The 13,218-nt window shown below is 35.9% G+C and overlaps 1 protein-coding gene across 1 annotated transcript in view; it reads right to left on the reverse strand.

The window, feature by feature from the left end:
- The window catches only part of TTBK2 (tau tubulin kinase 2), a 65,543-nt gene that overhangs the window by 48,305 nt on the left and 4,020 nt on the right, over nucleotides 1-13,218 (reverse strand). The window contains exons 2-5 of the mRNA XM_005143902.3: nucleotides 11,713-11,860; nucleotides 5,290-5,363; nucleotides 4,467-4,607; nucleotides 2,607-2,711 (exon numbers count right to left, since the gene is read on the reverse strand). Coding sequence (XP_005143959.2) covers nucleotides 2,607-2,711; nucleotides 4,467-4,607; nucleotides 5,290-5,363; nucleotides 11,713-11,860 — 468 coding nt within the window. The remainder of the gene's footprint in view (nucleotides 1-2,606; nucleotides 2,712-4,466; nucleotides 4,608-5,289; nucleotides 5,364-11,712; nucleotides 11,861-13,218) is intronic.

The raw sequence follows: 13,218 nt of genomic DNA on the forward strand, positions 1-13,218 counted from the left end.
ATTAGTTTCACTAGAAGCAAAGCAGTATGAGGAGGTAGCTGTAGAAAAGAAACCAGAGAGGAGAGACAAAAGAAAAGATTCAGACTAGAATAAGCACAGGCTTATCAAAAACACAGAAGGGTCCAAATGGATGGTTGAACGTATCAGTAGCTACCGGCATACACTTCAGTCAAATATGGGAATAAAACCATGGATTCCCAAGTTTTATAATTCCTCTTTGTATAACATCTGAAACAAGAACACCTTATCACACTGAATTTGTATGAAACTATGCTGCATTTCTGTGTCTTAGTACAAAGCACTGGCATTAACTAAGAGTCTAACGCTGGGTAGCTTAATTCTTTGCTAAATTTCTGATTTCCTCATTGCTACCTGACCTGATTTCACACAACAGAAGTCTTCCTCACCAAAAGGACTTCTTTTCAACTTCTTGTTTGAACTTCAGTCAACTGAATACTATCTTTATAACAAGATTTATACTACAAAACTTATGATAATTTATTCTTGAAATCACGTTTTAGTTTCAAATCTCTCACCAGTCTTGAGCTGTATTTTGTCAAAAAACTACACAACACCTTTCTTCTCTCCCAGTCTTGAAGCTAACTCAATTTTTTTATCTCCACCTGTTAGAATGCATATGCTAGCCAGTAATGCTGGCCAATGATTTCTGGATGGAAATAGAGTCTTGTCACAATGTTTTCTGCTTTCAATAGTATCCATATAAGCCTCTTCCATCTTTTTGAGTTGAACAGATTTCTGGCCACCAGGATTTCCTTAATGTTGGGGAAACACAAAGCTGCCAAAGGACTAAAACCTGATACTAGAACTTCCAAAGCTTCCCTTCCGATTCTTTTAAATCACATCTTGGAAATTCAAGGACTCAGGGGTTATATGTAAAATTTCAGGGGGACTGGATTCTTTCTGCAGAAGTCAGGCATGTAGAAAATTAGACTCATCATAAAAATCTAATAATCAACCTTAACTAAGGAACAGTTTCTTATCAATAGAGTACTGTGTTTTAGAGAATATGCTTTTACATTGTTCCAGGTTATTTGCAGTATCTGCTGAAGAAATCTAATGATGTTTAGTAGAAGGATAGCCTTAAGAAGAAACACATAGCACATTTAATGAAAATATTGGTGTCCCTGCCCATGGCAGGGGGATTGGGACTAGATGATCTTAAAGGTCCTCTCAAACTCTAACTATTCTATGATTCTATTAATAATTTGGGGGTTTAAGCAAGGTCACACTGTCGTTGCTGTCCACACAGGAGTCTTTTATTTTCTCCCCTCACTGCCACTCTACTAATATGAATTACCCTGTCAGAACATTCTAAACAGATTAAATTGAAGAATTATTTCAGTTACACTGTAGGGCACTGCAATGAAAAACAAAAGGCAAGAGCTGAATTGTTACAAAAGAAAGAATAGCAGAAAAAAATTTATGTTGTTATCACCTATTTTTTCCTGAAAATAGTACCATTGGTGTTTATACAAATTAAAGAATCTTGGGAATTGTTTTCTCTTTGAAATTACAGGTCAGTTAGAAAAAACATTATAAGCAGCCAAACATACAGAACACGACAAGAACACTGAGAAATAAAAAAGGAATTTAAAAACTACTTAAAATGTTTAGCTCACCTTTCCAACAGCAGCAGCCACTCTGTTGGTCTCCCCTGCTCTTTGCTTTCATTGCAGTGTCCAGCATTATGGCTGAAGGAATAGAGTACAGCAGAACCCTGCTAATTTACCTTACTGATTCACACACCTCATCATTTGCACACAAAAACTTGCCACCTTCCCAACTTCCGAAGCAAAATAAAACCAAAAGTCCTGTAGAGATGGCTTCTACCATTCAAAATCTAATCACATTAATAAATATGCTACACAATATTGACTAGTGCATTATTATTATTACCATCAAAATGTAAACTAAACTAGTTTAATACAGAAAATATGTTTCTTTAAAACATCATCATGTACCACGGCACTGACTTGCTCATTTTCAAACTTTGACATCAACAATAGAACTGCCCACCAACGAATTAGTGAGGCTCTACTGTACTTAAATTGTCACGTTCTCATTGGTACACTTTTATCTACAATTTTCATTAGACTGCATTGCATGGGAATACAGCAAATATGTTTAACTATGTCCTGCTATCTATTATAATTAGTGTCCTGTCACTGTTTGAATTATTCAGACTTTCAGAAGATTATATATTCAGTTTAGTGTATGACTTTTTCTCCTACACTGATTTTTTTTCAAAGCAATACAGAATACCAAGGGAAATTCCGCCTCTGTGTAGTAATCTGATATTTAATGAAATCCTATTTGTCACTTGATTTTCTAAACCAAAGGATAAATTATCTAAAAATATCACAGACTACACCTCTGCCTCAAGACAACAATCAGAAGCATGACTGATTCCTGATTGCCAATCTTTTAATATAATCAATAAATCATATGGCATTTCTGATCTGGAATAATGTTTGTCAAGTTTAGACCAGTTACCAGTTCAATGCAATTTCCATACTTCCCCAGAAAAAAGACAGCATATTACCACATTCAATTAATCAAACTGACAACTGCAAAAAAAGTCTTACTGGTCTGACATCCCCACATGAGTTGGTAAATTGCCGTGCCAAGCCAAAATCCAGCATATAACACTTCCTACAGGTGCTAGGAAAACGTCCCATTGCGAAGTTGGACTGGGAAGAAAAACAAACACAGACAGATACATAGATATACACACATTTCAATACATGCACATACTAATGCAGTAAAACAATCACAGACACTTCTACTTATCTATTCTTTCTTCAGTTCTATTAAACTCCCTTTAAATTTGAAAAAAACATGAAGAAAACCACACATCCAACTTAGCAAACCTGAACAGCAGCCTATATGATAACAGGAGACTGTCAACTTACTTCATCACTTAGAATATATTAATTTGCAGAAAGAATTTTCCAGTCATGGCAAGCACTCATACGTTTTGATCTGGACATGTCAAAGAAAATCCAGGTTTAAGGGGAATATAAATAAATAAATAAATAAATAAACAAACCCAACGCACACCAAAATATCCAAACAGTAAGAGCTGGAAAGTCAGTGAGGACCTAGGGAGGTAATTCTGAAAATCTCAAGTAAATATTCTCGTTTGCCTTTATGGATTAACATTCCATGTTAAACCTTTACAAAATTCTTCAACACTGCTAACTTATGATGTTTGAACATATTGGCTGAACTGGTTCAAGTCTCTCCCCACCAAATTCCCTTAAAATGGATGACATGATATAATAGAAATCAAGCTAAAAACAAGCCCTGTGAAATGGAATTGAAATTCTGAGCAAGCTGGAAGCTTAAAGCAATTAACTCTGAAAAAATAGCTTTCTTATTCTATTATGTGAAACAGCAGTACTCTTCTACATAAACCTGAAATTCACAGCTACTTCAATGTGTAAGGCTGAGGGTAAAACCCAATCAAAACCATGAACTGGAATGAGTGTGATTAACATTGCTTTTAAATGGAAGAGAATTTCAGCATTGCCTAATTCATCATGAAGCAAATAACCAAGCAAGGATTTCAAGATTTCAGCTCAGCACAAAGCTTACTTTTTGTATAATCCATCTAGAAGATACATAACAAAAGATAAAATGGACTTGTATTTTTTCAGCCAAGAAAACTGCATGCTAGAAAGCAATCATGCTTTTTTTTGCATGTGTAGGTCACAGCATAATCTCTAAAGGGGAAGAAAAATTCTTTCTTTTACGAATCTAATATATTGCCTCACATTGCTGTTTATCCTGGCTGAACATTTCATTTTCTGGGGTTTTTTCATCCCTTAACAGCATTTCATTTCCATCCTATTTGAGCCCATGCACTCCAAGACAGAGCTAGTTAATAAGATGTCCCCAGTCAATTCTAGCAGCCATGAAGGAACATATTTCCCATTCAAAACTCTAATAGTTTTCATCATTAAAGCCTTGTGCTCCAGCTAACTCCTCCTCACCTATTTCATTTGACATTCACTGCCTCCATGTCCTTTCTGTATTAAATGAAGTCTTGGGGGTGGGTCAGACAGAATACAAGGGTTTTTTTAAAAAAATTGCAAGGAAGAAGTCATGAAAATGAAAATTCAATTTCAGGAATAAATTCAAAGAAAACCAGACAAAACAGTAAGAACAAAAGCATGATGCTATCAGAAAGGCACTGTCCTCATGACACTGTGACAACTCATTTTATTGTGCAATTCCAATAAAATAATTGAATAGTTTTGTCTTAGTTTTTCTTTACTTTCCTTGTTTGTGATAAATATATAGACATTTATATCAAAATATGAACATTTTCTGTCCCTTCCCATTTTTTCATTTTAGCATCTAGCATAGAACCTGTTCTTATTCATGCAGCCATCTAATGACCATGTATTACCTGCCTGTTTTCATTCAAAGGGCAGACTTACCGGTTTTATATCCCTGTGCAGGAATCCTACAGAATGAATACTTTCAATAGATTCCAAAATCTGCTTCCCAAGCCGCAGAGTGGTACTAATGGTGAATGTTCCTCGAGACTGGCTCCGACGCAGGTCTGCCAAGTTCCGACCCTGATCAAGTTAAAAAGGCATCTATATTAAAAAATACTAATACCAAGAGTCACAGATAGTAAAGGCTTCATACTACTTCTTCAGCTCTTCGTGGTTAACTACAGAATACTCTCACTTGCCATATTCAAGGATAACTGATCTCCCCTAAATATAGTATGTCCCCGAGTATCTCCAACATTAAATTTATAATCTGTTTTTGGAAATATGAATCTTAGTATCTTTCTACTCCACAAAACTATTCTCTATTAGAGGACTAGTAGATACACTACTAGTCAATGTTGTACCTGTGTCACACATGAAAAAAGGCTACTGAGAAATTGCTCACAGAGGCTTCTTTACATTCACCTCTTTCAAGGAAAGTATGTTAATTTACTTAATTACATAGTATATCTCAGATGATTTAACCAGATGAAAAATATACTATGCAAAGAAATGTGAATTATCTCAGAAGACATCATAGTTCACTGTTTCAATAGTCAAGTCTTTCTGAGGATGCAAACTTTTCTTTCTGAGAGAACTATGGAAAGGATTTAAACGGATAAAGATAAAAGGATATCCTCAATTTTGGTTTGTTCACTATTATGCATATCTTTATTTTTTGATTTGTCTAAAATTTTGCTGACATTTTCATATATGCTTCGCTAATAAACCAAAAAACACAAGCAAACTTTGACACACTGACCTGCAACTGCATGACCACATAGTTAAATCTGTCGTTCCTTCCACATCCTATGAATCTACAGACATGATCTTTTCCTGAGAGAAAAAGAAGCAGATTAGATAGTAATAATGAAATTCTGTAGTTAATTCCTTTAAACACCTATCAAATTACTATAAGAGACAGTTATATTTCTTTAGAGACCTTTAATAAACTAAGTCCCCTACCCCCATGGTTGAACAGCTGTAAAATCAATGTCAGTTCTACCCCAAACTAATAAAAAGTTTGGTCCCATAAAATATGCAGCCCTACCACACCTATCATTCTTCCACAAGAAAGTATGCACAGCAACATGTCTAAACCTGGTTTGAGACCATCTTAAAAACCTGAACATGCACAAGTCCATGGGACCTGATGAAATTCATCTGCGGGTCCTGAAGGAGCTGGCGAAAGAAGTTGCTAAGCCACTGTCCATCATATTTGAAATATCAGGGCAGTCAGGTGAAGTTCCTGATGACTGGAACAAGGGAAATATAACCCCCATTTTCAGGAAGGGGAAATTGGATGACACAGGGAATTACAGACCAGTCAGTCTCACCTATAGACTGGCTATAAGGCTGTTAGGGTGGTGAGGTACTGGAATGGGTTGCCCAGGGAAGTTGTGAATGCTCCATTCCTGGCAGTGTTCAAGGCCAGGTTGGACAGAGCCTTGGGTGATATGGTTTAGTGTGAGGTGTCCCTGCCCATGGCAGGGGGTTGGAACTAAATGATCTTAAGGTCCTTTCCAACCCTAACTATTCTATGATCCTAAATGTCCACAAATTTGAGGCACTACAGACTGGAAAAAGGTTATTCTCTTGCAAAGCTGATGACTTGTCCTAGATAATATTCCTAGCCACCATTCCTGGTTTTATACAAGCTGCAGCTGCTGCAATAAAAGAAAAGCGCAGTAGTTACCTGTGGGTCATGTTTTGTATTAAAAAAAAAATTGTAGAAAATGTAATTCAACTAATCTGATTTGTGAATATCTTTTTCTAGAACATGATCTTTGCTCTCTAGCTACAGAAGACAAATTCAGCTCAGGTACACTGAAGCAGAGACAAAAAAATGTAGCATTTAAAAAATTAAAAAATCAAGACTTTGGTTTAAGCCAATTTTCTTTAAAGCCTCCTCCTGTTCTAGGAGCCAACTGTGGAAGAGAAGAGGGCTGCTCAGAAATTATCTCCTTAGTATCCTGTAGTCGACAGTCAAATGCTAAGACTCCCCAGACAGAGAGAAAAAGGTAAGCCAAGGACTGCAGTGGGGAAACAGAAGGGGAATGCAACCTCACTGTCATTTTGGTATCAATGTTTATTGACTCAGAGAGAGGCTGGGATCCCATATGACCCCACTCTACATCAGAACAGGCACTGCAGGGTTTAAGTCCCTCTTGCCATTTACCTTCCTTTCTGTCACCGTGGAAGCTACTGCAAAGAGGAAGTGGCTGCTAAATCCAAGTAAAATTTCTGCCACCTAAGGTTTCTTTCATTAATTTCTTTCACCCTTAGGATTACCGGAATGCCATAGATAAGAGAAAACCAATTAAAATTATAAAATAAACCCCAAACCATTACTGCTTTCAAAACACTATTACTGCTACCTACAGATCTGGGGGGACTTTTTGTTACTGCTGCAATCATAGCTCCATGAAAACCCCACAAACTTGGCCGTACTGCATCTGATTATTCTCACTTCACTTCAAGAGGAGTTGCCTGTTTATTGCTTCCTCAGAAAGCTCCCTGAAAAATATAACTAAAACAAAGAAAATAGGAGAGGATTCATACAAATTTCTTACAAGAATTATTTTAAAAGAAAACACCACTTTTGCAAATATGTAAGTGCTAAGCTGTAAGTATCACTGATTTTCCTCTACTTTTTCCTTCTACCCATTTGTTTTAATGAGACAGGCAATATTACAGACAGGGTCATTTTATGAAGAAAAAAGATCTGCAGCAAATTTATCAAGATGCAATCTTGTATATTCATTGCTGCAGTTTCCAGTTAATGAAGTCTCATCTCAAATATTTATGATTCATTTTACAGCCACTCTGGGTATGCTGAAGGAACATCTCCAGAGAAACATGTATCAGCTGGATTACATCTGACAAATCCAGTAAATGTCAAAAACTTGGTTTGGTCAGAGAAGCCCTATTTTAACTGAGCAGCAACTTCATTTATGTGGCAACTTCTCTGGAAAATAACTTTTCTAAAATCTGAGGACACAGAAAGGAACAGAAGTAGGTCCTGCAGACCTTATTCAAATTGCCTGGAGAAGAGAAGGCTGCATGGAGACCTCATAGCAGCCTTCCAGTATCTGAAGGTGGTCTACAAGGATGCCGGAGGGGGACTCTTCATCAGCAACTGTAGCGATAGGACAAGGGGCAATGGCTTCAGACTTATATAGGGGGGATTTAGGTTGGATATAAGGAAAACATTCTTTACTGTGAGAGTAGTGAGGCACTGGAACAGGCTGCCCAAGGAAGCTGTGAATGCTCCATCCCTGGCAGTGTTCAATGCCAGGCTGAACAGGACCTTGAACGATCTGATCTAGTGTGAGGCATCCCTGCCCATGGCAGGGGGGTTGGAACTACACAATCTTAAGGTTCTTTCCAACCCAAACCATTCTATGACTCTGTGATCCTTCACCACTCCAGTGTGGCTATACATACCTACTACACCCTTGCAGATGCCTTCAGTTCCTTCTCCCTCAGTGAAAAAACAGTGTTTTTTCACACCTGCCACATAACTGGGGAGCAGGGAATGAAGAAGTTGGCAACAGGCTGCAGCAAAGAACTGCCCTTGAAAATCTTCCCAGGGAGGGTTTGAAGCCTACATGCCATTCCACCCCAGGCTGCAGTGTAGCACTACAACTAGCTTTTCTGCCTACAGCAGATGCAACCCATCACTAAATTATGCTAGAGAGCTGTAAATGAATGAGGGAGAAGTCTGTAAGGTTGTGTGAGACGGAAACCAACTGAGTGAGTCTCACTCTCACTGAGTGAGATGCGATAAATCTGTCTTCTCCCATCTGACTGTGGGAACAGATGGCCTAACAACATGATTAAACAAAACAACCATCTGTTGCAGCAGATTACTTTGAAAAAAAAAACAAAAAAGACAAAACCAGAGCTTAAAGAGTTAAACAGGATTCCAACAACAATAATCAAGAGACAGCATCATTGGCAGGGAATAAATATAAAAATGAAGAAATCAAAGATGCAATTGATGACTAAGCTGTGATAAAAATCGCCCTGTCAGTGAACATACTCCTTCTTCATAATTAAGAGAGAAGTCATAAACTATCACATAGTTAAACATGTTTTGTTAGGTCAATGTCTTAAAAGAGATATCTACAAAGTTATGACTGATTTCAACCCCACAATGACTGCCCACACTGTTTTAATTGTCAACATTTCTGAAAGCAGAAAGAATATTAACAGTACATCCCTGTGCGTCTGTCAACAGCTATTCGCATCTCAGTTTCACAGTTTGTGAAACAGAAATCTAATACAGAAACACTCAAAAGCATGTTTACAACCTTCAGGATGTGCCCAGCTCTAATAAAGATTGGAAGAGCTGTTTTGCTGGTTTGAGACATATTATACCTGTTTATTTAATTCTTTCCTAAAATCCTGTTTCCTCATAATTCCCAGAAATTGTATGTGATAACAAATACATCCAAAAAATCGGATCCACACATAAGGAGAGCTCTGAATTGCACTGTCAGCTCCCTTACTCTCATCACACACTATTTGTAGACCAGACATTTCGAATATTTGCAAGAAAAAGGATTTTCATGACAGTTACTTGCCTTCCTCTGATTTATGCCCAAGATAACTAGAACACCTTGAAAGTAAGAGAAGTCCTTTGAGAAAAAGGTAATAATTATATACATATATATATATACACACAAGTGCCAAAAAGGGATGGAAGAACAAGATAAAAGTTGGTCTCAGAGGACGTATGCTATTAGAAGGTTGTTACAAAAATAGCCTGAAAGAACTGTTTACAATTTCACCTGTGTGGAATCTGCAAGAAAAAAATCTCCTCAAAAAAAAAGAAAAATTTCTACATGGTAAATTAAGCATTCAAGAAGAAGTGTTTTTCAAGAAGCAATAAAGATGGTTTCTACTCCCCATTTTTGTCTATTTTTCTTGTTTAATCTCTCTGCTTCAAATATTTAGCTCTTGCATTACTGAAAACTTGGCAAGGTAGAAAAATTAATGGAAATGGCTCCTAGAAGCCAAATTTTTAGGTAGAGCATAAAAAGGTCTCTACTATAATATTATTTAATAAAAATTCTTTAAGTATGGATAAAAATATATATACATGTAAAAACAAAGTTACGTATCTGTGCAAACTATAAATCTCAGTCTATGCAAAGGATTCACCCTTGATTCACCTCTTATTGTAGTCATTTTCATGATTATCTGGAACATTCCCTACCTAAAACCAGAGCAATTGCACTGTACTATGGTGCTTGTGCAGCAATGATTAAAGGTTGACTCTAGTGTTATCATCATGGAATCACTGACTTTTTATTCTTTTTTTTTTTGGGGGGGGGGTCCTCTTTAAACTGTGCAAAACAATAAAAAATATTAAAATTAAGGCATAATATTTAGATTGATTTCTCATTAGGAAGGTTGTCAAAAGAGCTTCTTCAAAAATCACATACAAAATCAGGGTTTCAGTTGTATAAAAAAACCCTTCTATTTATCGTTTTCTCAGAGAAATACTATTGAGAAAACAAATAACTGAAAGATCTTTATTTGGATTATATATCAATTGGATTATTTGCCTAAGTGGATCTGTTGTTCAGGTGTTTCATGAGTCTGTTCTTTCCATCTAGAGGGAATTTCCCATAATTCAGTAGGACCAGTGCAGAAGGACTTGAGTTGTTAATAGAATTATACTCCCAAAGGAAGACTGATAAGAAAATGATAATTTCTGTAAGGCCCTATGGCAATTATTCACAAATCAATTTTTTATACTTTCAGCAAATACCATTTTCCAAACATATTTCAAAATGTAAAAAAGTTTTTACTAAGAAAAAAGCATTTTTGTAATATCTTAACACCACTACACACGAATTCACAGTAGAAAGTTGTAATATACCAGCTATCCAGACATATATAAGGCTGTTTTTACAAATACACTGCCATTGTAGTGCTAACAAATTCCAGTATTTCATTTCAGTTATTACTATTTTTGTTATTACTTTGGCTGCTTCACTTACACTGTTTTAAAGACTGGTTTTTATTAAAAATAGAATCAAGGCCATGTGTGTACAAAACAAAACCCAATACCTTGAAAATTTAATTCTGAGCATTTAAAAACACCATAGTTACAGAGTATTTGTTTCTTCAAAACTCACTAAGATAATTTTTTTCAAAATCCTTTACAAATGGTTTCTAAATTTACAATTGATAATATTGAAACTCACTATTCATGTCTAGACTGAAAACTCTAAAATTCAAAGAAAGCAAATATACAGTTCCTGAATCTTCTTCCTTGACTATATAATCTGTGAATTTCTTTAAAAAGATAGAAACATTGGAACAGTTTGTTAACACTGTCACATGTGACATGTTTGCCCTCTTAAATCTATAGAGGCTGTCAATTGCTGCTGCAATGTGACCTTTGCAGCAGATTAGGCAGCACCATATGTCATGCAGATTCTGTTTTATTCAAACTTAGAGTTTAGGAAAATGGGGCTGCTGACAGGGACAGATGCATTAGTCAAAATCTTCCAGATTCAAAATAATTTCTTTAAAGAAAGAAAGTTACCCTTTAAACATTCTTTTTATAATCCTGTGTTGTGAAAAGCAGTGAAGAGAAGCCATTGCATATTCCTCTAGATTGGTAGCTTCAGAGAGTAAAGTATTTAAAGGTACATCAAAAGTGACTATTCAAAGCTGTGATTCTGAATGACCTGAACCCTAAAAGTCTTTCAGGACTCTACATACCAGTCTTTTTTTTTCTACACGTATTTAATATTTTTATCCAGGATGCTATGTAAAGGACCCACAAATATTCAGTGCTAGATAGTACAGGAAAAAAAAGATACCATCTTAGAAGGGGAAATAAAAAACTAACAACAGTGAAGTCTAGAGCAAATAAGGTAAGGAGAAGATATGGATCCAGAATAAACTCCAGTTGAGCATAGGTTTTGCAGCTATTTAATGTTCTTGCTGTTATTTTGATTTTCATGCCATCCAGTTACAGATAAAAGGCTTATTGTAGCAAAACTATCAGAAGCTAAAAAGAGGTTTCATTCCACCTTAAATAACCATCTACCAATAACCTGCAGAATACAGGAATACTTACTCAAACTGTGACTAAGTAAAGATTATAATGATTTTCCAACACTGACATTCTACTTCTGATGTATCCAGTGTACAGCCCTACCTTGCAATTTTTTCAACACGGCTACTTCCATTTTCAGCACTTGCTTTGGCTGCTGAGCTGATTCGACCTTCAGTGCAACATTTTCCCGAGTAAGCAAGTCCAGTGCATCGTAGATTTCTCCAAATCCTCCACCTCCTATTTTCCTCAGCTACATTGGGGAAAAAAGAAAGAACAAAAAACAGATTTAAAAGAGAGGAGAAGCAAAGAAAGGAAACCAAACAACAATACTATGCCATACTGCAGATACACAACAACATAACGATACCTTCAGTACATGTAAGAGCTACTGAATTATCTAGAATGGAATAGCTAACTGAAGTTTGGAAGAGAATCCTAGGAAAACAAGTTAATACACCTGATCTTCATCTACTCTATACTACTTCTATTTAATACAATAGCATTCCCTGCACAACTCTGACCAAAGTCAGCATGCTGAATAAAGTCTTTCCTCAAATAGTCACATACTACCCAGAGACCTTCAAATACAAATGCACAGTGATGTTCTTAAAATACACCATCTTTTTTTTTTTTTTTCCAGAAATACACACACTGAATAGTAAATGTAAAAAGTTCTTGGACTCACTGAAAGGAGACAGCATTTTTTATTCTATGCAGTAACTTACACAACAGCTAAATCATACATCATAAGAAATGGTTAAGATTATCTTTGAATATGTATTTCAAATGTTACATTTACTCATGGCTCACCAATACTATTCTTATTAACAGACATATGAAAGGAACTTTCACCACCTAATGTTTCATCTGTGTTAGGAGGAGGTAAAAAGAATGTTCCTGGAGTATTAATCAGCTTGCTCTGCATTTAGAGCAAATATTAATATTATTCACTCTGCTTTAAACGTTTCCAGGGAACAGAGACTTGTTGGTTTTCAGTATCAAAAATGCCAATGTTATTTCATGTAATGTTTTCATATGGTGATCTCCCCTGCAGCTAGGATTCTAACACTGATAAAAGAGAAAAGAAGATAAAAACCAACTCAACCTAAAGAACACACAATATTGTATTTTACTATATTTTACACTGAAAGAACTGACATGGTTCTCTGTCATTTAAAACACACAGTTTATATGACTTTATAATGTTTATATGAGTTTATATGACTACACTGTATTAAATGTCATCTAAACATTCCAAGGACCTAGAGATCAGCAATACACTGACCTATCTTCAGATTCTGAAAATGAATCTAATGTTTCCTAATCCAGACACTCAGCCATCTGACTGAGAAAGAAAAACAATTTTTAAAACAGCCTACACCCCTAAGAGAAGGGAAGAAGGTAGCAGATCAAACACTCATTTTGTTTACTTGCTTTATTTCAAGTCGTATCACATGAGATCTTTATTATATATATGATTACAACAATACTCAGTACTCTGTCATGCACCTTCTGTCCTGAAGATCTTTCAGCATCACTATTTCAACTGCTATTTCAGTATTCTTAAGATGAGGAAAATGTGGCCCAAGATACACAGTATTATCTATG

Source organism: Melopsittacus undulatus, chromosome 4 (assembly GCF_012275295.1).
Source record: "Melopsittacus undulatus isolate bMelUnd1 chromosome 4, bMelUnd1.mat.Z, whole genome shotgun sequence".
In the NCBI taxonomy this organism is placed as follows: Eukaryota; Metazoa; Chordata; class Aves; order Psittaciformes; family Psittaculidae; genus Melopsittacus; species Melopsittacus undulatus.